The sequence below is a fragment of the Oryx dammah genome, unplaced genomic scaffold (genome assembly GCF_014754425.2).
Source record: "Oryx dammah isolate SB20612 unplaced genomic scaffold, SCBI_Odam_1.1 HiC_scaffold_14, whole genome shotgun sequence".
In the NCBI taxonomy this organism is placed as follows: Eukaryota; Metazoa; Chordata; class Mammalia; order Artiodactyla; family Bovidae; genus Oryx; species Oryx dammah.
The window spans coordinates 13,393,492-13,418,292 of NW_024070198.1; the positions used below are offsets into that span (position 1 = coordinate 13,393,492).

The 24,801-nt window shown below is 37.9% G+C and overlaps 1 protein-coding gene and 1 pseudogene across 2 annotated transcripts in view; both read right to left on the reverse strand.

The window, feature by feature from the left end:
• Window positions 1-24,801, reverse strand: part of IDE (insulin degrading enzyme) — a 95,992-nt gene that overhangs the window by 17,821 nt on the left and 53,370 nt on the right. The window contains exons 6-16 of one of the 2 annotated variants that reach the window (XM_040254527.1): window positions 19,845-19,957; window positions 19,126-19,288; window positions 18,341-18,433; window positions 17,827-17,918; window positions 16,815-16,895; window positions 14,956-15,059; window positions 9,989-10,091; window positions 7,953-8,075; window positions 5,988-6,070; window positions 2,074-2,218; window positions 126-236 (exon numbers count right to left, since the gene is read on the reverse strand). In XM_040254527.1, coding sequence (XP_040110461.1) covers window positions 126-236; window positions 2,074-2,218; window positions 5,988-6,070; window positions 7,953-8,075; window positions 9,989-10,091; window positions 14,956-15,059; window positions 16,815-16,895; window positions 17,827-17,918; window positions 18,341-18,433; window positions 19,126-19,288; window positions 19,845-19,957 — 1,211 coding nt within the window. Of the gene's footprint in view, window positions 1-125; window positions 237-2,073; window positions 2,219-2,702; window positions 2,848-5,987; window positions 6,071-7,952; window positions 8,076-9,988; window positions 10,092-14,955; window positions 15,060-16,814; window positions 16,896-17,826; window positions 17,919-18,340; window positions 18,434-19,125; window positions 19,289-19,844; window positions 19,958-24,801 lie in introns of both variants that reach the window. The other variant, XM_040254526.1, reaches the window with a different exon arrangement.
• LOC120873694 lies at window positions 23,755-24,666 on the reverse strand (annotated as a pseudogene).

Sequence of the window (24,801 nt, forward strand, 5' to 3'; positions counted from 1 at the left end):
GATGAAATGACTGATACAGAGTTATGAATGCTTCTTTTCCTCCTCACCTCTTTCTCAAAAATGTTCATAACATGGCAGTATTACCTGATGAATTAAAAACATAAAAATAAGTTCAGAAAACTTACTGCCTCTTTGATAATTTCGAATCTTTTTTCATCAATCTCAAAGGTAGCCATTTTCTCAATGATCTTCTTTAGCAAAATTGGCTGCTTGTCATTGTAACCTTTCACCGAGAGCTACAGAAAGAGTTCAGGATATTAAAAGTCTAAAAATACCATGAAACAACTTAAATTTGACTTTTAAACATTTAGGAAATCCCCAAACCAGGTGTATCAAAATTAAAATAAAACAAATTTGATGAATTTCCTTTCTCATAAATATAGTTTAACATTTAGGAAGATAACATTAACCATCTTTATTTACTAAGACCCAGAAGCATATTTTTGCTTTTCCTAAACAATAACAAGAAAACTTACCTGGTGCCAAACTATGGCAGCACACACTATATAATCAAAATTCAAGTTTTCATTAAATCACATTAATTATAGAAAGTATTTTAAGTTTAATGTTCTAAAAGAATTTCTAAGGAATGGCAGGCTTAAGGTTTTTATAGGTGTGTTAAGAAGGTAAACATCATAGGGGAATGTTATCTAGCAAACTAGTGGATATGCCCCCAAAGTGTTTATATTTAAATATTTTAAAAAATCATCTTTTAAGGAATCAGGCAGTCCCAATTTTGTATTATGTGGCACTTTGCCACTTTTCCTGTCCTGAGCTGCCCAATAAGGATCCATATGTCATACCACTTGCTTGTTTAGGGAGTCCTGCTGATGTACCAAAAGCCAGTGGCAAAACAGATGTGAAGTAAGGATGCTCTGTGTGTACCACCTGGATTTTGCCTGAGGACAATTTAATAGTCTCTGAAACCATAACATTTTGAAAAGTAGGGAAAGCCCATTTTCTACTGTTACGCTGCCACATGGTGGCACCCACAGCAGTAGAGAATACGCTGCAACTAGAATATCTCTGGAAGTCTCTACCTGATGAAAACTGATAGGCAAGAACCTCAGCAAGAGTGACGGTCACTGACCATGGAGAGCACATCAGGCACTGTGGGGACCAGACTGACAACCAGCAGGAAGCCCGTTTTGTCACAAAGTAAAATGATTAACTGAATGGTAATATGCTACTAAAAGTCAACAGTTAAAAAATAAGCCATAGATTATTACTCTCCTATTTGAACTTTACTTTGTTCTCTGGGCTCCAAACTTCCCTGGTCTCTGAGAATGGTTAAGTTACATACATTCTTATACATTAAACAGAAACTACCAGAAAAATTACTTGTGTGAAGAAAAAAAGTCACTGCAAATAAAATTTTAAAAATCTAAGACCTTTTGTATAGAATTAGAGCACACAGCACATGCTCTCATTTTAGTTTTTATGGAAACATACATTTTCAAGAAAAGTGAAGATGAATGTGTGCCAGAGGAAGAGTGTTAATTTGGAAATGAGGTGTAAGTTTGGAAACCTAAGAGAAATGATTTCAACAGAAAGGATCTAGTTATGTCTTGTGATGCATTTAATAATCCATATTTTAAAACACATTTAAAAGCAGTTAATGCTACAAAATAAATTAAATAAAAACGTCAGATGTGTTTGAACACAGGAACTTACTACTAGACTGTCAACAGAAAAAAACCAACAACAACAAAGAAGCTTATAAGTAAAACTGAGCACCACAACAGCAACTACAGGTATCTTTCACTTACAGATGCTAATATATTCAAATACATGGGAAGAACAACATGCTTTCAGGATTAATATGTTAAATGTTTCAAGCAGAAGAACATGCAAATACATGTAGCATACATACATGTTCACAAAATGCACTAAACTCTACTAAATCGTTTGTTAGTGGAACTAATACTAACTTGAGTTCTCCAATCATTAAAAAGGTGCAAGGAAAAAACCATCAATCTTCTTGGTTTAAAATGCAGAAGTTAATAGTTTTCCCAAGCTCAACATAATGCTTAAACGGTGTGACGCCTTTTCTTTGGTTTCCATTTTACTTACAAGTATTGCATTCATTCCTGATGCAATGCCATAGCTCAAACCTGAGAGGCGTGCTGCATATGTATACTCTTTTAAATCATCCTTCAATAACCTGATAAACAGGTATGTCATGTTGCAATGGAGAGGATCAGCATAAATGTAGCGACTAACAAAAAGAAAAACAAAAGAAATGCTTTGATACCTCAAGCAGTGGCATGGTAATGAAGAAACATGACCGAAGAGTATGAATATGCAGCCTCGTGATCGGAATCTCTAGGGAAATAGTATAAGCCAACCTTCTGTCTTACAATGGCAGGAAGACTTCATTCCCTACCGTCAAAGACCAAGACTTCAGATACAGAATGGGTGAGAGCTAAACCTAAGTCAGGGTCCAATTTTGTTTTGAGGAGAAAAATATGATGATCTGATGAAAGATGTTTAAAAAAAAAATCACGGAAAATTTGCATAATATGAATGGTATATTGCTGAATACTTAAGAGCTAACTTAAAAATTAAATGATAAGAAAATATGATTAGCCACAAAGATTTTTTAAAAAGAAATTAAACTCATACCCTCAATCAAAAATGCTTCCATCAAATCAATATAAAAAATGTTGATGAGTGGAAGGCTCTAAGACGTGGGTACTTACATACATCCCATAGATGGTATTTTGGAGGTCATAGCTCAAGCCTGCTAGCTCTGCTGCATATGCATACTCGTTGAGTGAGTCTTTGAGGAGCTCAAGGTACAAATAGGCCATGTTACAGTGCAAGGGGTCCACATAAGCAAATGGGCTGGAAAAAAATGTTGACAGTAAAATAGCTGATTTATTACTTCCCAATGTGATACGGCCTTTCGAGACGGATCAAGGAACTGAACACTGGTTAAAATAACTTCCTAAAGAGACGCTTTGAATTCTTGAAATCTGTCTCTCCTCATGAGTAACAACAACAACAACAACAAGACGTCTAACAAAGAGGCTTGAAATATGCCATGTGTACTGGTAGCAGTGAAGAGGGAAAAGGTCTTCTCACCCCAGACGGCACGGGAGCACGGACAAGTTCGAGACAAGTAGGAGCAGACACAATGCATGTCCACGTTCAGGCTGGCAGGAGAAGGCGCGGCCGACAGAGCGACTGACACAGCATCTGTCCATCCTCTTTCTCCCTCTAAGCAAGCCACACATACCCACGCGGACAGAAGGATGAGACTGAGAACTTTGCGCTATGATTACGTAAACTTCAAAGGGACAGACCGAGACTGGAAAGAGAAAAACTGACACCTGTGAAAATGTTAGCGTATCTCTTGAGTTTCCACCTAAACCAACAGACCAGAACACTGTCAGTAAAGGCATAGATAATATCCATCATATAACTGCAGCCAGAACCAGGAAAAAAAATATTAACATAGGAAAATTTTTAAATATGAAACAGGGAAATTTTTAAGTGAGAAACATCAACAAGAGAGAGGAAACAATTACCGAGTGCAAGACTGCAGCGATCACCTAATTTTAAACCTTCATTTCTCAAATAAGAAAGATCATTTTCCTCATGTCACCTGCTACCAGCCCGTAGCTACCAGCTACGTAGCAGCCCGTAGCAGGAGAGTTAGGATTCGGATTTAAGTCAAATGACCTATTCATTTGACTATGTGACACTGCTTACATTTATGAGAAGCAAGTAAAAGATTCCTTCATTCAACAAACAGGTACTACATTCTTACTACAATATTACACACTCCTCTAGGAACTGGGAATAAAGAAGGAACAAGTCAGGCAGAGGAGGCAAATAACACATTTAAATATGAAACATCAGGTGGTGATGGTGTTATGGAGAAAAATTATGCAGGGTAAGAGGAAAAGGAGTGATAGGTAGGACAGGAAGATTACTAATTTCTATAAAATTGCTAATCAAGGCCTCTTTGATAAGGTGACATCTGTGCCTGAGAAGCAAAGGAGCAAGCTCTGGGGATATCTCAATGGAGAACTTTCCAGTCTGAGGAAAGAGCCAGTGCAAAGGACCTGAGGCAGCCTCTTGGCTTAGTTTGTCTGGCAGCAAATTATAAGTTTCATTTTATCCATAGCACCGTAAATATAACCAATGCACTGAGAGCAAGGCAACAATTTTATCAAAAGCTGATAGCGAAGTAAAAACAGGGGTAAAATGCTTAGCCCAGAGAAATTAATATCAAAGAGAAAATCATAAAGCTATACAAACATTCTCCACCTGGCAAATCTAAATAGTACCCTGTCATTTCATTTTTTAAGTATTTATTATACACAATGACAGATTTCCTTCTTTAGGTAAACAGCAGTTCAGAAACCTTACTGGCACAACACACAAAAGCAAAAGCACCAAAACAAGAGAGGATCCTCAAGAGGGCTTGTCCCCGTAGCCACCCTTAGGTGGAAGTGAAAAGCTAGACAAAGCCAGATCTGGGAGTTCAAAGCCATGGGGCTAAAGCTCAGAACACAATTCTAAGAAGTGTTCTGAAACACCAGTCTTGCTGGTGAACTGGAGAGAGTACTAAACGAACTTTTAAAAGAGAACATGATTCAAGTGGAATGCTTAAATCCTGATTCACTTGTTAATTTAAAACATATTATTTTGTAACCAGATGTTATGTGCTTAAATATGGATCACAGAGTTTTAAAAACTATATGTATGCATGATACTATCCTATTTCTGAAAAGATTAAAAGGATATATACAAACAGAAAATTTCTATAACAATGTACAAGAAACTTAACAGTGTTTATCTCTAGAGGGACCAGAACACCAAGACGGATTGGTGGGAAGCAGATATTTTTAATTCCGAGAGCTATGCTGGAAGTTTAGAGAATGTGAAAATGTCAAATGGTCTCTCAAAAGATATTCTGAAGCCAAACCACAGAAGCCAAATGGCCAAGTGTGGCAAGCTGCTTAGAGTGTTAAAAAATATCACTTTTAATTATCAAAAACTAAAACCGGCTTTGTAATATTTTCTGCCAATAGTAAGCCATAATCAGAAAGTCCAGGTTTGATATTAAACAAAAAGAAACAATCTCTGTGCAGCTCTAGATAATCTATGAATCTCATGCTATAAATAAACAATGTTGCTATCTCTACAATCTCAACATACTTGTTGGTGAACTATTAACATTCTACTTAGAGATTCTTTTTCCCTCTTCTGAAACATTTAAAACACATCTCAGCTTTAATTTCATGCCAAGCAAATCAAACAAAAATTAATGAAAAAGTTGATTATCATAGTGAACATTATTAGATGATGATAGGGTTTTTTTTTTTTTTTTAATAAATAAACACAGACCACTGAATTTTAGAAATATAAAATTACAGAGTACAGACTCAGAGTAAAATGTGAATTGAATGATAACATTATCACACAAATAAAGAAGACAGAGATGAACTAAAGATTTATACTGAGGAATCACTGCAACAGTAGCATTATTCATAAATTTTACTAAACATCTCCTACCAAGTCAGAAATAGAGAACGCAATATCTAAGGACTCCAGACAATTAAAGGACTGGAAGGGACTCAAGATCATTTAATAACTACTCTTTTTCTGGGCAAGTGCTAGGAATACAAAACCAAAACCATAACAAAAAACCACCCTGGATTATTTCATCTTTTTTCAGTGAACTTCTGGTGAATCTAGAGCCTTCCCAGATTCAAAATCCTCAAGGTTAGGAAGAGCCTCCTAATAGCTAACATAAATCATTTCAATTGAAGAGTGTACTCCCCAAAAGAAAGGAAGAATTAACAACCTTGGCTCCTAAAATACCATTTAACAGAAGATGCAGCCTTTCCTGGTCTACGCTAAATAATTCTAAGTCCTTTTATTCCCAGACATAGGTACTTAAGGAAGCAAAGAAAACTTTTGGAAATGTTGATTTTTATAGGAAGCTCTGTAGCTAGATTCATTTTACATACCTGAAAAATTCAAAGTTCAGACAGGCCTTGGGCAAGAAAAACTTATCATCTTGCTTGAACCAGAGTTTGCTCATAGCTGTATCCTGTGATGGAAACACAATATATTTAGGGAAATATAGGCACATTTGACAAAAATCTTCAATCAAATCTCTCTTCAAGAGGAGGAGGACAGAGGCAACAGCTGAGTTTTGTTCTGGAGAGGCTACTGTCCCATGGCTCTGAAGCACTCTCCAAGAGACAGCAGATGGGAAGCTGGAGAGATGACTGGTAACTCTAGCAGCCGAGAGAAATTACCCTCTTATCTCACCCTGGGTCAAGGAGATGGGGACCCAGCGGAGGAAGAGGCAGACAGGAGAAACCAACACCAACTATCCTGTCCCTATCTTTCTCGACGCTAGGAGGCAGATGCAGGAGTCCTTGGGGGGTAGGTATGAGGCAGCTAGCCTCCAAGGTGGGCCACGTGGATCCCAGCCTGCAGGAATTCACACCCTTGTGTGGCCCTCTCTCCTGCACTAGACCAGGGTTGGTCTCTGTCTGACCAAGAGAATATGGCAGATGTGATGGTATGACACTTCTGAGATTAGATTATAAAAGACTCTGTGGCTTCCATCTCGATCACTCATTTTCCCTCTTGGATCTCACATATTAGGGGAAGCCAGCTGCTGTGTCAAGCAACTCTATGGAGAAGTCCATGCAGTGAAGAACTAAGATCTTCCCCAAACCACACAACTGAACTTGGAAGAGACTTCTCCAGCCCTAGTTGGGCCTTCAGTCAACCAAAGCTCCATCCAACAGCTTGATTGTCTCTCTCATGGGAGATCCTGAGCCAGAACTACCCAACAGAGCTACTTCCAGATTCCTGTCCCTTGGAAGCTGCATGAGAAAAAATAAATGTTTGTGGTTTTAAGCTGCTGAATGTTAGAGTAATTTGTTACACAGCAATGGATAACTAATACAGCCAAGGATGAAAAAATAAGCCACTCCCTCGACTCTCCACTCACTCATTCATACCAAATTACATAAAGTCTTAGAGTTCACTTGAAACTACCTTGAAACTCTGAGAAGAGACATAAATGGTTTAGTGTTCTCCTTACTTTATGCTAAGATAGCCTATTTAAAACACACAAAAAATTAGGAAAAGTAAACAAGCTTTCTCTTTGAATAACCCAACCTTTAACTCATTAAAATGTAATTTTTAAAAGAAAAGTGACTATCTTACTAATAATCTAGTTACTTGAGATAAATTTCATAGTCCTAAACACTAACTCTTGTCTCAATGACTTAATGTTAGGTCTTTTGAAGGGAAAGAAAGATGTTTGTCTATGGAAGTAAGTTTATAAAGAGTTAGTTTTAAAGTTTAGAAGAGGATGTGCCGTAATAATTTGATCCATTTTCCCACACAATCTACCCAAGGTGTGAGATAATGACATGACCAGAACATTTGGAGAAAGAAAACTCCCTTCTCAATCATACATTTCACGGACTTATAACTCCACTAACTTCATACAGCCACTCTTTCAAAATGAGAAAGAACTGTTTACAAGGGCAGGAAATCCAACAGCTTCCCCTGGATATGCTCTCTTCCAGGCTTTAGAGATTCTTTCTTATCTTTAACTTTCATGATGCAGCGTAAGTCTACTTCCTTATTGGGTCTTCAGTGAACACAGAAAAAAGGCTTTCAACACTGAGTTATATCTTTCAACAGATGAATTAGTCCAGACTTACTACTTTATTTTCTGCAAAGCAAACAATTCCCTAGAGTCTATGCTATACAGCAGTTTTGTTTTGACATTTCTAGCCTTTTAATATTTTTTTTAGTTATTATCTCTGCAACTCTTCTGTTATCTCTGGGGTGGGAGCCCCCTAAATCAATAAAGTACCAAATGCAAGAAACCATCTCTTTAGTCCCCTCCAAGTAAATAGGTCTGTCCCCTAACTTTAATATCACTGATTCTAACATATTACCTTAATAAGAGAAGGGTATGGCATTGCTTCTTTTTCTAATGATAAAATTTCAAAATTTGTAGGAATAAATTCATTCTTCGTTGGAAGTTTAAATTTCCCATTCAGATCAGCATTTTGCCATTTCTGGATGAAGAGTGAAAAAATACACAAACAAAAGTGATTAGAATCTGATTTAAGGGTTTAAAACACTCACTTTGCTTAATATCCAGGCAAACAATAAGGGAATAAATGTTAGCATTCTCTGCCACCCTATTATATAGAGGCTACTTCCTCTATATAAAATCTAGCAATGACTTTTCATGAAACTTGAGTTGGAATCTCTGGAACTAATCAAGGTTTTACACTTATCTATCTATCTTTCTTCTTTATACATCTCTACAATGATCAGCCAACATGAAGGAACAATCGGAGACTACGGAACGCGGAGGCTAAGGAATGAAGATTACATCTGCTCTAGCTCTTTAGAGAACTGGAGAATAACCTGCACAGAGACATACGTCCACAACTGCCAGATAACAGGTGGTTAGTCTAAGAGTTAAACTTTCAGCTATACTAAGTTACTTGCATGTATGGCTTGAAAACTAGGTTAAAGAGCGTTTCTTTGACTTCACTTCTGAAGCCTGGCCAACTCCTCTCCCAGATGACCGTGTGAATTTCCAAGTAGACCAGTATTTCAAGCTTAGGGTTAATGATGAAGCTGAGATTTAAGTCAGCTTAAATAGGATTTAGTAGAATAGGATTGACCCAACCTGCAGGCTGGGCCTGTTCCATGGGCTACTTCCAAAAGCTAAGTGAGACAGATCAGGCCACAACTGATGAATTCTGACTTGTAAGACTTTTTATTATTAAAAAAAAAAAGCAACCAACTGCCAGTGCTTCTGGGTTCAGTAATCTGGTCTCCAGCTGCTGTCTCATAGCTGTGCAGCTCTTGCAGTTCTGTTCTGGTTCCTGCATCTATATCTTTCGGCACTGGGATGGTGGGGAAGTTGACCACATTATTTATTAGTAGCAACTTAAGTCTCCAGAATGGCTGAATCATAGGGAATGGTAAGCACTCAGCAAGTAATTTCACCACTGAGCTTCCAGATCAATTTGTTTTAATTTCCATTTGGGGCACGTTTGTCATGGTCAGAATTTGGTGAACAGGGGTTTTCTCTTGTTTTGGGGTTAGTTTACACCCAGCACTAACCCATGGGAGATCAGCTACCCTCACAGCTTAGTAAGATGCACATTTGCACTCATTTCCTCCTGTGCTGTGAATATGTCAGAGAAGTATCAATAACAACTTTCTTTCTTATTCTCTTTTCTATTTCGTCATTAACCTGCTACCTTTAAGAAATGGCTATTGTTAAAGTTTAACTAGTATTTAGTTACAGCAAGTCTTTCTGATGTCTTCCCATGAATAAAGGACACAATCTCAAAGCTACATAGCCAATGAAAACCAAAAAAGAAAAAGTACTAGACAAGCAGATAAGACTCACAAACAAAATCCTGACTCCTAATGTGTAATACCAGCAACATGTCATTTACTACACAGAGCTGTTTTGAAACAAACTGTGATGATCCTATGTTGATGAAAAGAGCAATAATACAATATGAGGCATAAAATATAGCCCCTCCTCAGGTGAAGACAGCATGAATCCCAAAAACTGCTCCCCATGTGTGTTCAGAGCAAGGTCATGAGCTCTCAGAAACCCTTGCACCTGTCTTTCAGGTTCCCTGTTTCCATCTCTTCCTGCCTGTCCTGGTGCCTGTGCCTCCCTGTGGACTTTGAACTCCAATGATCTTTGACTGCATGAGGCTAAAGTCTGTCTGACAGCCCTGCTGGTCTGACAGACATGAGAGAAGATAGCTATAGTGTCATTTCTTCATGTAAATCCTATGCTCCAGCTCTCTACCTCCCTGTTTACTCCTCTTTAGAGGGTACGGACAGTGCTGGGCCACGACTCTCCACACTCTGGGCTGGGAATTGGTTGATCCAGGGCGCTCATGTTCTCCTCACACATGGGGCTTCTTCACAGACGGGTTAACCCTACCTTAATGACTTCGTCTGGTATAGCTTCTTGTTTGTACTGGGTTCCATACCACTCTTCTGTGCGATCAGTTTTTCCTTCAAAAGATTTGGAAACTATTGCAACCCTAGAAAGAGATGGGAAAAAAAAATCTATAAATTCATGTTGTATATATAAATTTATAGAATCTGACTCACGAAAATATGAATAAATGTCCAAGAATGTGTTGGGCTTCTAAGACCAAGTAAGTTCTATGAGGCTTAGGTGAAATAGCTATGTATGTACAGCAGTCTCTGATCACAGTCTCTGTTACCCTTTGATTATAGCCCATCATTTTGGGTGTGAAAAACTGCTTGCAAAGAAGATTCTTGTTATGAATGCTATTGACTAGAATCTTAAAAGAAGAGTAGCTGGGGGGAAAAAAAAAAACACACAGAACAAAGGTCAGTTGAAAAATAGTCTTTAAAAAAGCACAACAAAGTACTCCTTCCTAGGAACAGCTCAGGCCCAAGGTTACAAAAATGGCTAAGAAAACTTGTTGGCTCATTCAGAGAACCAAAAAAACTAAAAACATTCTTTCATTGTAACTTGCTAATTTGTACTCTGTTTTGTTCTTTTTTTTATGCCAGACACTACCATCAATTAACCGTATGTATTATATTCACACTGGCCTTCCTGCTGCCAGGGGAGATGGGGACAGGACCAAGAAAAATATTTCTTTCTCTGATGGGCTAGTAGGAACTTCACAGAAGAGAAATGAGAAAGGGAAAAAAACAGTTTAGGGAGGGAAGGCAGAGGTAAAATGTCAGAAGATCATAAGCAAAGGAGCCGAAGAAGCTCTGTACCAGTGGGGTGCCTGTCCTAGGGAAGGTTGCTGCCTGTTAATTATCAAAGTTAGAATCATTTCACTCTGACTAGCTGGCTCAACACCAGACTGGGAGCGATCCTTTCGAATCATGTCGACAGAGTGCTAGGCCAGTAGCTCGGAAGGCTCGCCATGTAGTCAGCCCTGCTGCTGGTTTCACTTCTTTATGTCCCAGTTCAGACAACTAGGTTCACGTCTGTTCTTGCTTGTTCTCACTTAGCCTCCCGGAGGTTAGGTTCCAGTCTCTGAATGTCAGTCTCACAGCTCAAAGTCCACTCCTTTCAATCAAAACTCCCCTCTGAACACCCATTCATTTTCAGAATCCTAATCTCTGTGTTCCAAACACCTGCCCATCACTGGATTGGCTCAACTCCAGTGCCTGACCATCAGAACCACCGTCTATTTCTTATTCATTCTAGATAGAATCGTCTACCTGGCTAGTTGGACTTGGCCTTCTCACTTGCTTCAGGGTAAATATTACAAGCAATCTGACTCACCTATCTATGAGAACGACTGACTTAATCTTCTAGTTTACGGTATTCCTGATCTGGTCTAGCTGCCACTGACCACTATCTATTCTAGAAAACATGCTAAATAAGAATATGTTCCACCGAAACACAGAGAATAATCCAAGGGTCTAACAGACGAAAGAGTTCAGATGTTGTATCCATGTTGGCAATTTTGAATCCCTTATGAGGGGTACGTATAGTGTATACAGAGCTCACATGGCCACATGAAGAGTATGTGATGTTTCTTAAGGACATTCACTCAGTACATGACAGAACCAGCTAAGACTCAGTCATAGAAACTGCTTCCACTCCTGTTGATTTCTCAAAGAATGAATGGATTAATTCTTAGGGAGACACCTAAAAAAGGAAGTAGAATTACATGGTAGAGAGGTGGTATTCCCATCTTCTCTTCCATGAGATGCTTGATTTTGAAAAGTTTTTTACACAGATGGCTCTGATTTCCCTGAATGACAGCCCCATGTATCAGAATAATGAACAAGGGATTGATTACAACTTATGAAGACTGGAGCATTCATTCAGCAGTGGACTTGCCTTCTGGAACAAGGAAACTTGAAACTCAGTTCTGAGTGAGAAAGTGAAAAAACTCAGGGAAAGCCGCCAAATGTTCTGGAGGATGACTATATGACACAGAAAGAAGCAGACAATGTACGTTGATGAGGAAGTTAGAAAAGGGGGAGAAGGGCAATTTACTAGGTTCAATCCTGAGGGATTTGCATCGTTAGATACCGAAGTAAAGTGTATGGGTAACAGGTGAAATGTTACCATGAAGTTCCTCAAACTACATAAATACCAAATAGTGGCCTAACAAAAAGAGAGACCAAGAGTTAGCATATCATCGAGGAATTAAAAACTGAAATAAAATGATAGAGTATGTATGTATTTTCAAACAGATTATGAAGGGGAAATAACAGAAGAGACAGATTAGACACATGTCAAACATACAGACATCTACAAATCAGAGTGTGGAAGCACAAGAGGACCTCAATTAGGAGAAAAAAGGCACAATAACTGAGGTATCCCACAGAGAGCTACAGTATGTTTAACTGCAGACAACTGAGAAAAACTGGCATGGACCCTGCGGCACCTTAGACTATCTGCTGGAAACCTAATTATGCTCATTAAAAAAAAAACCTAGTCTCGATGAGTTTTTTCCTAAATGTGGGGGAGGGGGCAATGCTATTCTTTAATCCCATCTACAAAGAATTGGCTACTGATATAGTACTAACAGAGGAGGGCATGGCATTCCACTCCAGTATTCTTGCCTGGAGAATGCCATGGACGGAGGAGCTTGGTGGGCTACAGTCCACGGTCACAAAGAGTCAGACACAACTGAGCGACTTCATTTTCACTTTCATAGTACTAACAGAGGAGGGCATGGCAATCCACTCCAGTATTCTCGCCTGGAGAATCCCCATGGACAGAGGAACCTGGTGGGCTACAGACCATGGAGGGCGCAAAGAGTCGGACACAACTTAGCAACTAAGCACAGCACAGCACAGCACATGGTACTGATAGGATCCTTGGAAATATGAGAGAAAATGATCCTTTAGTTTCATACTGAAACTTACAATACTAAGAAAAAGAAACAGTGGGCGAGAATGAATGCTGACTGCTGAGTTCAAGTCAGCCACTTAGAAGTGTTCAGAGGAAAGAATAGCTGCCACTGCTGATGAGACCCATTCAGAAATAATCTTGACATTATTAATCTATAGACATTAAAAGGCAATATCATTCCCAAAGGACGAATTCTCATGACACCTTTGCAAATAATCCCTGAGACAGAAAGAGGCCGATAATGAGAAGAGGCTTCACAGGTAACTGTGACGAATTTAAAAAAGAATTAGTAGGAACTGCACAGACCTGGCCATCAGAAACAAATCCTGGTTGACACCATGACTCTCTTTGAGATCTTGCCAAAATCACAGTTAGGATCTAAATTAGGCAAGTCTCCAGGCTTCAGTTTCATCACTTTTTAAAAGGGATTCAACTAGATAAATTCCATCCTCTTTCTAGTAGAATTCTACAATATCATGATATTAAATCATATTTTTTAAAGATACACAACAGAGGAAGAAAAAAGGCACAAAAATCAAAGATTTATTTGTCTGTCTTTAGGACAGTACTATAATCATCTTAAGTACTATGGCGTTAGAGTAAGCTTTCAGATCTGGCAGTTGAGTCCTCCAACTAACTGTTCTTTTTCTGTGTAGAAGTGTTCCAACTAACCTAGCTCCTCTGTAGATCCACATGAATTCTGGAATCAGCTTACCAATAGCTTAAGGAAAAAAGCCTACTAGGACTTCGACTGTGATTACATTGAGTCTGTGAATCAAACTGGAGAGGATGGATATTTTAATAAAATCAAGTCTCCTAATCTATGAACAAGGTCTTTAATATCTCTTGGCACTGTTTTACAGTTTTTCGTGTAGAGATCTTGTTCGTCTTTGATTAAATTCATTTCTAAATATTTTATGCTTTTGTTGCTATTGTAAATACTTTAAAAATTTTTTTAATGTTTTATTTTGATATAGTTACGTATTTCTATAGTTAGGAAGCCACAAAAATAGTACAGGGAGGTTCTGTATCCTTTTTATCCAGTTTCCCTCAATGGTTACATTTTACCTATTATAATATCAAAACCAGGAAATTGTTGTTGGTACAATGTATATGTATAGTTTTATGTCATTTACCACATGTACCGAATTTGTATAACCACCAATAATATTTCTTTTAATTTAATCTCTCTACTGTTTGTTGCTAGGATATGTCTGAAAAAGTTCAAACAATGGTAACTAGGAAAATGACTGATAGAAGAGTCCTGTCAGAAGATTTTTTCAAAAAGTTCTATCAGATTGTTGATTTTATTCATAAAATGACTGCTCCAAAAAACATATTTACTCAATCAGCAAGTTCCCAGAATTCTGGAAATATGTGCTCAAAAGGGGAGAAAAATAAATAATGCAAAATATGTGCCGATCAAACATATACCTTTTATTTTTGACTTTTAGAAAATATAGATGAAATTCAATTTTAAGGCAGAAATATCATGTGGTAGCTCATAAGCTCTTTAGGGCTGATCCTCCCCTAATAGAAATATTTCTTAGCCTAACAGCTCCTCCAATTTTTGATTTCCTGATTAACCGCTGGCCAGTCAGAAGCATTGAGACTGTAATCCTTACTTCCACTTAAAAAAACAGAGGGTGTCCTCTCTTGCTTATAAAATAAGATAAATGAGCTGACACTTTGGGAGTAAGAGTTAGGATGAAGCCAGATTAAGACAATCTATTATTATATCTTATTCATAATGAAATTATTATTTTTTTTTTTTTAAAAGCATCTTCATGTTTTCAAGATACTGACTTAAAATAATCAAGATTGGAGGAAGGGTGAGTGAAGAAGTGTGGGTAAAGATCAAAAAGGCTAGCCATGTACTGATTGCTTAAGTTTGGTATTGGTTCATTATACTGATCCTCTCTACTTTTGTAATCATGCTTGATAAAAAGTTTAAAAGCATTTTATTCACAGTTTCAAGTTTTCAGATTCCAACTATCACTGAAAATCTAGTATGTAACAGTAAAATCTGTAGAGTGACTTACCGGACATTTTCTGGTCTGAGTTTATCGAGAACCATCTCTATTAAATCTGGTCTAAATTCTTCCAGTAAATATTCAGCTGTGAGCACTTCTTCTAGGGGATAATACTTTTTAAAAGGAAAATAAATACAAAAGTAACATGTGTAAGGCTATGATACAGTTTAACTTATTAAAGCAAACAGATCTTTAACACATAAAATCATCTATTTTATACCCCCCTCTCCCCTCCAATTACATTTTATTTCATTGTAAATATTTCTGAATCTTTTCTCTTTCTTACCACACTTTAAGCAATTTCATATTGTGGGATAATTTTACAGTTAACCCCCAAATACATTTACATTACAGAGAACAAAAGTACATTTTTTTCAGGGAACACGTAATACCTCTAGCTAAAAACTGAGTGTCGATTAAAAAAAAATCTGGTGATTAAACGCTGACATCTATAGGATTCTTAATATAAAGTATATACATTTTAATAGAATTTCTTCTTTAACTTCTATGAATGAAATCAGACAAGCATTTAGAAAGTTGTTATGGAGGAAAAATGGCTCATATTTTGTTACTAAAGAAAAATAATGTGGAAAAGGCTTTTTAGTAAGGGCAACTTACTGAGACAGACTGATTCATTCATTCAACAAGTATGTAATGAACACCCTACTCTGTGCCAGGCACTGTTCTAGGTGCTGCTGTGGGTACAATGGTAGGTAAGATAGATGCCGTCTCTATTCTCTAAAGAGCTCATGTTCTAACTGGGAGGAAAGTGAAGTGAAAGTGACGTTGCTCAGTCTTGTCTGACTCTTTGCGACCCCATGAACTGCAGCCTACCAGGCTCCCATGTCTATGGGATTTTCCAGGCAAGAATACTGGAGCAGGTTGCCATTTCCTTCTCCAGGAGATCTTCCCAACCCAGGGACTGAACCCAGGTTTCCCGCATTGTAGGCAGACGCTTTACTGTCTGAGCTACCAGGGAAGTCCTCTAATTGGGAGGGAGGCGGACAATAAACAAATACTGTCATTATACTGATAAGATGCTATAAAGAAAATTTAAAAGGGGCAGGGTCATGATTGAGAGGTCAGGGAAGGTGTCTCTAAAGGAGAGACATCCGAGTGGAGACCCAAACGAGAAGAACCTAGCCATGCAAAGACTGTAAGTGTTCCAGGCAGAAAAAAACAGCAAATGACAGGGCCCTGAGAGGGAAGAAAAAACTAAATGCTTAAAGATTAGACATACAGCCAGGATAGCTAGAGTGGAATGAGAATGAGAGGGGTGGGAGGGGGAGTGATATGGAATTCGGTCAGAAAGAGGCTGGAGTCAGATGTCGTCATGGGTCAGGTAAAAATTTAGATCTATTTCAACTCTGATGGGAAACCACTGAAAGGCTTGACACAGAGGAGTGAAATAATCTGGTGTGGGTTTTCAAAAGATCATTGAGGCAGGGAGAAAACACTAAAGCTAGGGAGACGGCAAACACGGAACTCAGGTAAGAGTCTATGATGATAATCCAGGTAAGAAATAAAGGTAGCTCATATTAGGGTGACAGCAATGGAAACAGAGGAAAGTGGGTGATTTATAGCTTTCACATAAGTAGCACATGACACACAGCAGAACTGAAAAATATTTAAAGCCAGTAAGCATGATGTCTATGTAATGAAAATATTACAGATGATGATTTTTCAGGATGATGAAAATTAAGATTTTAAATATGTCTTCACATCAGAGTTTACTAGTTGCTACAAAGTCTAAAGTTTTACACTGTAGCTTCAATTTTTACGATTTGTATAGTACTGAAAATAACATATACAGGATCACTGAAACACTCTATGTGTCAAAGTATAGAGTAAAAGAATAATAAACTTACATGTAATATTCCTGCAATCTTAGAGGTATAACCCCGTGGTCTCTCTTTATCTTTAAACCTAAAAGCAACAGCATTCAAGTCCTAAAATGAAAAGTTAATCCAATTAGACATAAGTTACCTGTTATTTAGAAATACTTTTTTCCTTGGCAGTGGGGGTTGGTTTGCCTCCCATTTTCCTCCATATATAACTATCACACTTTCTGAAAAAATGGCTATGCTTGATTTAGAAATGTACAGAACACGAATGAAAATAACAAATATAGAACATGATTCTATAGGCTAAATTGTTGAAACTATTAGTCAAAGAATTAGGAAAACTGTGAAGGAACCCTGTGAGATTCATCAGTTGCACAGATGATGATTTTACTGACCCTCTCAGAGAAATGTAGCCTGATTAGAAGTGACTGTCCTAAGTTTCACAAACAGAGATTATACCTTTAAACAAAATACATTTCAGTCATGAATAGATCTTAAAGTAGATGTTAAAAAAAAAAACTCTTAAAAGAAGCATTTAAAAATTTAAAAGACAAATACCTTTTGTTTTATGCAAAAAAAGAAAGAAAGAAAAGGACAGGCTTTTCCCTACATACAACAATAAAGTCACTTTTAAGAACACAATAATATATATAACAATTCACTGTTCCTTTGAGAGTTCAATACAAATTTTAGATACAGCTTCAGACAGAGGACTGGAATAAACACTGATACATAAAAGCTCAAGAAACTCCTGGCTTTCTTTTCAGGGACAGAAAAGCAATCTATTTGTTTCTTTCCTTTTCCTCCTAAAAAGAGGCTACTTGATGCCTTAACCCTTAATTGTACGTCAGGTAACCAATCAGACTAGTTAAGACTAGGCCTTAACTAAAGCTACTATGCATTTCAAAAGTTTAGAGTTTAAATTAGGAACAATAAAAACTTTAAAAATTTCACTGGGCCTTACATTTAAATTAACTCACATATACTTGTTTCTTGAAAACTTTCCATAAGAAAAATTTTGGCGAAACAAAAGTACCTTGCACTCTTGGAAAACCCATTCTTGAGGTCCTTCTGCTCGTAACTTCTGAATGTATTGAAACATGTGCAAAATTATATCTTCAACATGTACTGGAAAAAAAGTGTTCACTTAAAAGCCATTCAGTCTTCAAATCCTTCAAAGCAAGGGGCTTACTCCTAAGGTAAGTCAGGTAAGTAGAAGATGATCCCCCTTAGAAAGGGACTTCTCACCTCCCTGTGACTAGGTGTAGGGTCCCACATACATGGCCTTCCAAGATCTGGGATTTGTGACAGAAGGGGCAATAAATGAGTAACTAAAAAGTCAAGTGCACATTTTACGAGTGCAATATAATGATCAGTTGTTAAGGAGGGAAAATCAGCCATGAAATGGAGGCCAAGTTGCAACAGATAAAACGGTATGAATTAAAGTCTTTACAGATTTACAACAAAAAAAACAGATCCAGAGCATAAATAAGTTAATAAAAGTTAATCATAAAAAAATCAATTTTCATTCAAAAATAGCCAATACTTACATAATCCTTCCTCAGTCAAGTCCACATTAATGATAAAAAACATAAAACCTCGGGCTCCTTCCTTTTGTCCACCAACAAGAGTATTTACCCAGCCTGTAACATTTAAAGGAAATCAACATGATTGCTTGTGTCTTCTTTTAAGACAAGGAATTTTCTTCTAAAATTCTATACATTCCCAAGAGACTAGAAGGGCATTCTGCAGAAAAGACTGGGCAAAAATCAGTTCAGAAAAGCAATTTCAGGCACTGCAGAAGATTCAAGGAATTTTGGGGGTTGGGAGTTTTTTTGGGGACTCCTCAAATCATTTCCCAAATCAAGAGTAGACTACTGTGCTTAAGTGCTATATACAGAGTCTGAGTGGAAAGGAACCTTGGAAATCTACTGACTGATCCTAGTATTAATACACCCTTTGATGGATAAGAGTAGATAAATGTTTCAGCTCATTTCATAGAGATGGTAAACAATATACAATATGAGATTTACTTTTTTTAACCTTTATCTTATTTAAAACATGGGCCACAATATCTTTTGAAATATTTAAACTTCACTGCTCAGTACCAAAAAGGTAAAACAAATTATGAAAAAAGACAAAAACAAAAACCCCAAAGAAAAAACAAAAGCATATTAACAACCATCACCTCACTCTCTCATAAACTCTAAATAGTCTCATCTGAAAATATCCCTTCACAGGGAAATATTTAGCAGAAATGAGAGCCAGAGTAAAAAAAAAAAAAAAAGATGGAGATGGGGTACTACCCTCATAAGCTGGGACCCAAGAGACTCACCCTTTGATTTAAGTTCTGATAACAGACTTCCAGGACCTTCATGCCCAATGAGATGACCAAGATAATGACCGGGATTTGATTTGTAGTATTTCTGAAGGTCAGGTATCGGAAATGTCACATAAAGATTCCTAATATCCTTAATGGGTACTATTTTGTAAAGTTGCTGAGGGAAAAAAACAAACCACCAAAGATTAGCTATGTATAAATCCTACCGAAAAAAAAAATTTACAAACTATGAAGAATACTGATTTAAAACAAACAACAACCCTGATTTTCACAGAGGAATCCCAAATTGAGGAGAGAATCAATTGCCAGAGAAAATTATACTGACCAAACAGAAATAAATGACCTGGGCTCTTTCTTAGTGGGATTTCATTACAGTTGGTATGCGGTCCATGTTTGGTCCCCTGGACCATGTGGCTCAATACTTTTGGATGCTTGCCTTCTGGCACTGCTTAACAGCTTCTACAGTCTGCCAAGGTTATAGCTACCAAAACTACTTTTAGCATGAAAAGATCAGAACGTATTGTTACCTTTTTGGTGATGCATGTCCCTAGTATATGTGAAACTGATTTCATTTGACTACCCAGACAAATATTAAAAACCATATAAATAATGAAACCTCTAAAATGTTCTATGTACTCTTTGGCAAACTAGGTATACATTATGTCTATAAATTTAAAACAGAAAAAAAAAATACTAGCAATACATGCACTTACTTTAAGATGTTCTTCTTGGAAAGGATGTTCAGGAAATTCTGGCAATGGGACATTTTTGTTCTCTACTTCAGAAAATAACTTTACCACCAGATTAGTCAAGTCATCTAAAGATTCTACAAGAAAACAGACAACAGAAACAGAACTTAAACTAATCATAACATCTAGTGGGTAGTATTTAAAACCTTAGGATTATATATGTACCTATATAAAATCACTATGTTGTATACCTTAAATTTATACAATGTTATATTTTAATTATATCTCAATAACGCTGGTGGGGAGGACCTTAGGATCTCCTGAAAAATCTCAGGATTACAGAATAATTAGTGGCATTTGGAAACTATTTTATCTACAATTTCCAACAGAAACATACTAAACCACTGGCTGATAGACAATAACATTAACTTCTTAACAGTCTAAAACCTATTAGTAAAAGTCAAATGTTAGCATCTGTAAGTAACTGATTTTGTGGGAGAATAGTATAAAACGGTGAGAAGAATCCTGGGTCAGGGGATCAGAGGACTTTGATTCTAACCCAACTCTAACACCAACAAATTATGTCAAAAGAGCATTTAGACAAACTGGTTAAGCACTCCAGGTTCTATGAAACATGAAAGCTGGGGAGGGTGATCACAAGTCTCTTCCAAGGTCTAACATTAAATGATTCTGTATCACACTCTGTCAAACTCAAGCAAAGATTTATAATTGTTGGTAAGATTATATAGCCATGTGTGTGAAATTCTTCTATGCTATCATCTATCTATATTTTTTACAGAGAACAGTATTTGCAAAGTTTATAAAGTTATATAGATGGGATGTTCACTGCAGTACCGTTTTTATAAAAACAATAAAAACTGCAAGTGACTGAAGCATCTATCAATGTGTACATGTTATAAGACATCTCTACATTAGAATTTTAGGTAGTCATCAATGAGAAGGAGATCTGTATGGGCTGACATGAAAATATCTCAAATTTCTGTTAAGTGAAAACTACAGATTTCAGTGTCATGTAGTACAATCTCATTTAATTTTTTAACAGATATATATCAATCTAAATCTATTAATGAAACTCTACTTTTGGAATTATAACAAAAAATGATTTAAGGTAACTATCTTTGAAGACGGCACAGTGCTCATAAGGTGGGAATAGGAAGAAGAATTGATTTCCATTTTTATATATTTCTGTGTGGGACAAATTTTTTTGTATGCATATGTATTACTATTATTCTAAAAAGAAAAAAAGTGGAAAAGGTTATCTTTTTATAAACAAGATAACCACTCCCCTTGATTCTGTCTCCTCAAAAATAGGTTATTTATAAGTGGTGTAAACATTCATCACTTATTATTGTCAGAAAGCATTTGAATCAAATAAGAAATTTCTCTCAATATTCTATGACCCATTTTGAACTTCTCCATGAACTCTGTACAAAACACTTAATCACTATTTGACAACTGTCTAGATATACAGTGTGAAGCTCTCTTTTAGGTCTATGAATGTGGGTATGTGCACTTTATTTATAAAACATATGCATTTTTACTTCAATTTTTTGGACTTGTATGAAGAACCTTAATGTTTCCAGAGCCAAATAAAAGGCCCAGCCTGTGGCTGCCTGTTACAGGACAAGTGAACTCAGGAGTGAAGTGGGTGTATCTTGAGTAAAAGATGTCAGAGACATCTGACCTAAAGAGACAGACAGATGGGACAAGTAACTGGAAACAAGGGGGGTGGCCAACAATGACTTGTCAACCTGAAATGCTGATGACAGAGGGGCCCTTTACAGCAAGATTCCACTAGGGTATGCCTTTCCTTTTCAAAGCACAAATTCACTGTGTAGCTTTTTAAAGGTAAGGCAATTGTACCATAAAGCAACGTCTGTCTTCACCATTAGGCTGTGAACTACCAGAGTTCAGGGAACTGAGTCCCATTCATCTTTATATTACCAGGACTTGGCCATCCTAGGGTCTCCACTTGACAGCTACCTATTTGTCAAGTGTCCAGGTAATTGGTGCTGCCACAACTAGAGAGAGGGCCTCATGGGAAAACAGAGAAAACTTTTTTGTCCCTTTGTGACAGAGATTCTGCCACCTGGTTACTCTTCCTCTTCCCTCCTCCTAGAAGGAGGAGCAGACTATAAATCCTCTAAGAGATCCTGTTTCTTCCACATACCACTGTACTGTAAGGACACCTCTCCCAGACCTGTCATCAAATCCGCTCAGCTGAGCATAGAACTCAAGTCACACCAGGAGACCAAAGTGGAACAAAGAAACTCTTTGTTTCTTTCAGATGCTCATTCCATCACTTCCACTAAACCAAGAACACTGAGGGCAGGGTTCATGTCTGAGTCACCTGTTGTCATTACTTGCCCAGCAAGTGCTTAACTGAAATCATGTGTTTTATCTCAGGAGGACATGAACAAAAATACGCTTAGAAACCTATTCCCAGGACTAGGCTCTAAATACCAAGTGAATTTTTTTGTTTTTACACTCCAGACTTTCCTACCTTTAGAAAGAACACAGAATATAACACACACTTTTTTTTTTTAGTCTTCTCCTTGGACCCATTTTATATCCTCATTCTATTATCAAGTTAAAATAAACATAGGAGCTTATTTTCTACCTACAAAAGTAACAGTTGCCAATTTAAAAAACTTAGAAATACAAAAGAAAAAAAGAAAACAAAAGTCTCCTACAATCTCATGATTATGGAATGCTACAAACAGCTACCATTTATGGAGTATATGCCAAAGCCTTTGACTGTGTGGATCACAAGAAACTGCGGAAAATTCTGAGAGAGATGGGAATACCAGACCACCTAACCTGCCCCTTGAGAAATCTATCTGTATGCAGGTCAGGAAGCAACAGTTAGAACTGGACATGGAACAACAGCCTGGTTCCAAATAGGAAAAGGAGAACGTCAAGGCTGTATATTGTCACCCTGCTTATTTAACGTCTATGCAGAGTACATCATGAGAAACGCTGGGCTGGAAGAAACATAAGCTGGAATCAAGATTGCCGGGAGAAATATCAATAACCTCAGATATGCAGATGATACCACCCTTATGGCAGAAAGTGAAGAGCTAAAAAGCCTCTTGATGAAAGTGAAAGAGGAGAGCGAAAAAGCTGACTTAAAGCTCAACATTCAGAAAACGAAGATCATGGCATCCGGTCCCATCACTTCATGGGAAATAGATGGGGAACAGTGCAAACAGTGTCAGACTTTATTTTTGGGGGGCTCCAAAATCACTGCAGATGGTGACTGTAGCCATGAAATTAAAAGACGCTTAGTCCTTGGAAGAAAAGTTATGAGCAACCTAGATAGTATATTCAAAAGCAGAGACATTACTTTGCCAACTAAGGTCTGTCTAGTCAAGGCTATGGTTTTTCCTGTGGTCATGTATGGATGTGAGAGTTGGACTGTGAAGAAAGCTGAGCGCTGAAGAATTGATGCTTTTGAACTGTGGTGTTGGAGAAGACTCTTGAGAGTCCCTTGGACTGCAAGGAGATCCAACCCGTGCATTCTGAAGGAGATCAGCCCTGGGATTTCTTTGGAAGGAATGATGCTAAAGCTGAAACTCCAGTACTTTGGCCACCTCATGGGAAGAGTTGACTCACTGGAAAAGACTCTGATGCTGGGAGGGATTGGGGGCAGGAGGAGAAGGGGACAACCGAGGATGAGATGGCTGGATGGCATCACGGACTCGATGGACGTGAGTCTGAGTGAACTCCGGGAGTTGGTGATGGACAGGGAGGCCTGGCGTGCTGCGATTCATGGGGTTGCAGAGTCAGACATGACTGAGCGACTGAACTGAACTGGGGTGTCACCAGGTACTAAGCACTTTTTCTGCATTACATCAATTAAACCTCACAACAGATATGAGGCACCACTTCCATTTTATTTTATTTTACTTTATTTTTTGAAATGACAAGTTATTTAATTAGGTTCTTTGCAAGAAGTTCAGAATACTAATTTGTGAGGATAAATTCCATTTGTGAGAGCAAACACAGAGCGGAGGTAGCCCTGGAGCTGAGGGACAGCTTTGATTCTTCGCAGAATTTGGGAGTCCACAGCTTTCTGATCAAGCTTGCGCTGCTCTGTGATCTCGTATTTCTCTCTCTCTCTGTTGAAGATCTCACCCTCCTGGTGTCTGGGTTTATGCAGCTTCTTATTCTTGAAGTAAGTGTCAGTGAGATATTCTGGAATTTTCACACCACTGATATTGATTTTGGTGGAGGTGGCAATGACAAATTTCTGGTGTATTCTTCGCAGAGGAACTCGATTGAGGGACAGAGGCCCAGTCACAAGTAGCAAACCACTGCCCAGCTGCTTCAGGAAAACGACCCTCTTGCCTCTGTGGCGCCCAGTGAGGATGATCAGAATGGTCCCAGGAGTGATGCTGGCACGCAGATTCCTCACATGCTTACTGAAGGGTTTTTTGCCATGACTCAACAGTTTCCGAGGCACATCTTCAGTAGGGTAATACCTAGGCATTTTGTGAAGTTTGACCACTCGGGTACCACCATTCTTGTCACCACCAACTGGTTTTGTGACAGTAGCAAGAACACGAACCTTCTTTTTCTTTTCGACCTTGGATTTAGGTGCTGATTATTTTGTCTTGTACAAGGCCTTTCTGGAGTACATGGCTGATCGGGAATATCTGCCAATTCCTCTGACCAGGACAGGATTTCGGCTGCAGTGGGGCTTCCCCTTAACCTTTTCCACCTTTTTAGCCTTGTTGCCAGCATCAGCCTTCTTGGCTTCAGGTTTTTTCTACTTAGTATCTGGCTTCTCAGCCTTTTCATCTGCCATCCCTGCAGATGTCAACTTGATACCCTCTCAGCTAGGATGGCGAAGGATTGGGATCTTGAAATCTAGTCCTGAAGAGACATACCACTATTCTTACCACTTCTATTTTAATAATGCAAAAACTGAAGAGCAGGGAACAGAAGTAACTTTGTT